This window comes from Erigeron canadensis, chromosome 4, assembly GCF_010389155.1.
Source record: "Erigeron canadensis isolate Cc75 chromosome 4, C_canadensis_v1, whole genome shotgun sequence".
NCBI classification, from domain to species: domain Eukaryota; kingdom Viridiplantae; phylum Streptophyta; class Magnoliopsida; order Asterales; family Asteraceae; genus Erigeron; species Erigeron canadensis.
The window spans coordinates 8,217,567-8,221,105 of record NC_057764.1 but is presented as its reverse complement, the minus strand read 5'-3'; the positions used below and the strand labels follow the sequence as shown (position 1 = coordinate 8,221,105).

General features: G+C 42.8%; 1 protein-coding gene across 1 annotated transcript; it reads left to right on the top strand.

The window, feature by feature from the left end:
* The first annotated feature begins 360 nt into the window (after positions 1-360).
* LOC122596931 lies at positions 361-1,458 on the top strand. Its single transcript, XM_043769576.1, has one exon. The coding sequence runs from the start codon at positions 361-363 to the stop codon at positions 1,456-1,458; it is 1,098 nt and encodes a 365-aa protein (XP_043625511.1).
* Positions 1,459-3,539: the final 2,081 nt, after the last annotated feature.

The window sequence follows — 3,539 nt, the reverse complement described above, 5'->3', positions numbered from 1 at the left end:
AACACCCAAGGGTTTTTAAAAAACAAGGGTCATGAGGCTCAAAATGTCATTCCAACATTTTCTCCTTTTGCCATACCTTTGCCTATCACATCCTCTTCACTTGGAAGTGACTAAATAATCCTAGTTGAACAACCTGTCCCTAGCTCATCCGGGACCATTATTGTCCAAGAAAGCCACTTGGTTGAATTGCTAAAGCTTATAGGGGAGACCTCCCAACCACCTCTCTAAGCACACACCTCTCCAACTACAACACAACCCAATCAAGATTGGTTATCACAGCTCACCAATATACTCAAACCAACTCCACCCCCACCTCCACCTCCTCCTCCAACAATCTCTCAAGGGGCTGTGGAGTCTTTAATGTCTTTTATGGTGGAACATCTTAAGAAGCAACAACCTCGTCTAGAACCAACACCACCACTAAACCCAGCAAGGGAACTGTTGAAAATATTAAAAGTATTATCTGGTGAAGAGGAAGGGGGGCAAGTGCGAACCGTAAGTATTCCAAGATCAGCTGTCAAATCAAGATTCTGTGATTGGATTGCAGAATACCCATTCCCAGATGGCCAAAAAGTTCCTCCAGTTGTGGGGACTTACGATGGCACCAGGGATCCAGAAGACCACTTGGCATTATATTACCAAGCAATACTCACAGAAAAATGGGTAGACCCGGTGGCTTGTCACTTGTTCCCTGGAACGTTGCAAGGGCATGCTAGAGACTGGTTTACTGGCTTACCTGAAAGAAGTATAAAATATTTGAAAGAAAAATTTGTTGCTCATTTCTTTCAACAAAAGAAACACCAACGTAATCACTTAGAAGCCCACTTAGTAAGACAAAGGGAGAACGAGCCACTTAGAGATTTTATCTTGAGATTCACTCAAGAATGTCAAAGGATACCTGGTCTGCCGGAGAGTCAACAGATTTCTGGCTTTACTCTTGCCTTGCACCCCGGAGGTCTCCAAAAAAAGTTAACTACAAAAGTTCCTAAGACTTTCAAGGAAGCCATCGATCGAGCCTATGATTACCTCCGTTCTAGAGAAACCTCCACGTTAGTAAGGGGGATGATAAGAAAGGATAAGTCATGGTCAGGACCCTCTGGAGGGAAAAGGCCTCGTTTTGATATTAGACGAGATGGCTGTAGGGAAGATTACATAAGAGATACAAGAAGAGATGACCGTCCAGATGACAGGAGAGACAAAAGGCCCATTCAATATGGCAAAAGTGTCCATCTTGTGGACTTAACAAAGTATCCAAAAGAGATTTTAAAAACTGAGATGGTGGGCTCAACTTTCAACCCCCCTCCCCCGCTCAGATCTGCAAAGAAAAACATGAATAAGTATTGTGACTTTCATGAGGACCACAGTCATGATACTAATGATTGCAGAGAACTCCAAGGAGAAGTCAAAAGGGCTTTAGAAGAAGGAAAGTTAGAGCACCTTGTTCCTGGAGCCAAGTAGGGAAGAAAAACTCCTACAAAGAAGACCTTCGCATGGCAGAAGGCACTAGTTAAAAAAGAAAACAATGATGATCCGGGTCCAGCAGAAGGACATGTTTGTATGGTACACCAAATAAGAGATCCAGGAAAGCGTAAAGCAAATGTATTGGAAGGTTGGGCAGTGGTGCCAATTTCCTTTCCACCTGTGGAAACGGTATCCTCAGACCCTGTCATCATACAAGCTCGCTTGGCAAACTTCGAGGTTGGAAAAATATATTTAGATAATGGAAGCTCTATAGACATTATTTATGAGCATTGCTTCAATAAACTCCCTCAAAGAGTTAAAGACCTCAAGCGCCTGCCTTTGGGACCTCTAGTTGGTTTCAATTGTGAATCTAGTTGGCCCATTGGAGAAGTAAGTATGGAGATAATGATGGGTGAATACCCACTCCATAGAATTGAAGTTGTGGACTTCAAAATTGTTAGAGCACCTTCACCATACAATGTGTTGCTCGGCAGACCATCTATGCAGAAATTCGGAGGTGTACCATCAACCATCCATGGGATGGTTAAGTTCCCCACCCCAGCTGGGGTAGCCACCATAAAGGGACGCATGGTATGGCCAAGGGAATGCAAACAGGTCAGTAAGGAAAGTCCAAAAGAAGTGAAACATGACTTGTCATTTGAAGTAGCAAGTGAGGGCCCGGAGCAGAAGATAATCATAAATAGAAAATTCCCAGAGCAACCAGTTCTCATTGGGTCACAGCCCCCAAAGAAACAAAATGCAGGTTGATTAACCTCTTGAAAGAAAATTTAGATGTCTTTGCATGGGAAACGTCAGATATGACGAATGTTCCAAGAAAGTTTGCAGAGCATCCTTTAAACCTCAATCCAAACATAGACCCTATAAGGCAGAAGAAAAGAGGCATGGCTCATGACAGAAGCAAATCTGCTTGCGATCAAGTAGACAAGATGGTTGAAGCAGGCATATGCAGAGAGGTTAAATACCAGACATGGGTAGCAAACCCAGTTATGGTTAAGAAAGGGGACGACTCTTGGAGGCTTTGTGTCAATTTTAAAGATATCAACAAAGCTTGTCCTAAAGACAATTACCCCCTTCCAGAAGTAGGTTGGAAGGTGGAATCTCTAGATGGATTCAGGTTAAAGTGCTTCCTTGATGCTTACAAGGGATACCACCAGATCTCAATGAAGAAAAGTGATGAAGACAAGACTACCTTCCATACAGACCAGGGCATCTATTGTTTCCAAAAAATGCCTTTTGGCTTGAAGAATGTTGGGGCCACTTACCAGAGACTGATAGACAAAACCTTCCAATACCAGATCGAGAGAAATGTTGAAGCTTATGTGGATGACATAGTCATCAAAAGCCATGAAGAGAATGCCATGATAGCTGATATCCAAGAAACTTTTGATACATTGAGGGGGATAAATATGAAGCTTAATCCTTCCAAATGTAGCTTTGGAATGGAAGAAGGGAAATTCTTGGGTCACATAGTGACTGCAAGAGGAATAAAAGCTAACCCAAAGAAGATTCAAGCAGTTGTAGTTATGCCTTCTCCGAAAACAAAGAAGCAAGTGCAAAGCTTAAATGGAAAGCTGGCCTCTTTAGCACGATTCCTTTCTAAAGCAGCTGATAGGTCCCTCCCATTCTTTAAAACTTTGAAGGGATGCTTAAGGAAACAAGATTTTCTTGGACAAAGGAGGCTGAAAAGGCATTTCAAGACATGAAGAAATTTTTGGCTCACCTACCAACACTTACTGTTCCAATACCCAGGGAAAAACTCACTCTTTACTTGGGTACCTCCAAAGAGTGTGTAAGTGTTGTGTTGTTGGCATACAGAGGAAGTTCTCAGATGCCCATATACTTTGTTAGTCGGGCATTGAAAGGGCCCGAGATAAATTACCCAGCTTTGGAAAAGTTAGCCCTTGCTTTAGTCCATTTCGCTAGACGCCTCAGAAGATATTTCCAAGGTCATCCCATCCAAGTTCTCACAGATAAACCCATCAGGCAAGTCCTCTCAAAGCCTGAAGTGTCAGGCAGGCTAGCTAAGTGGGCAATTGAGCTTGGAGAGCATGAAATAA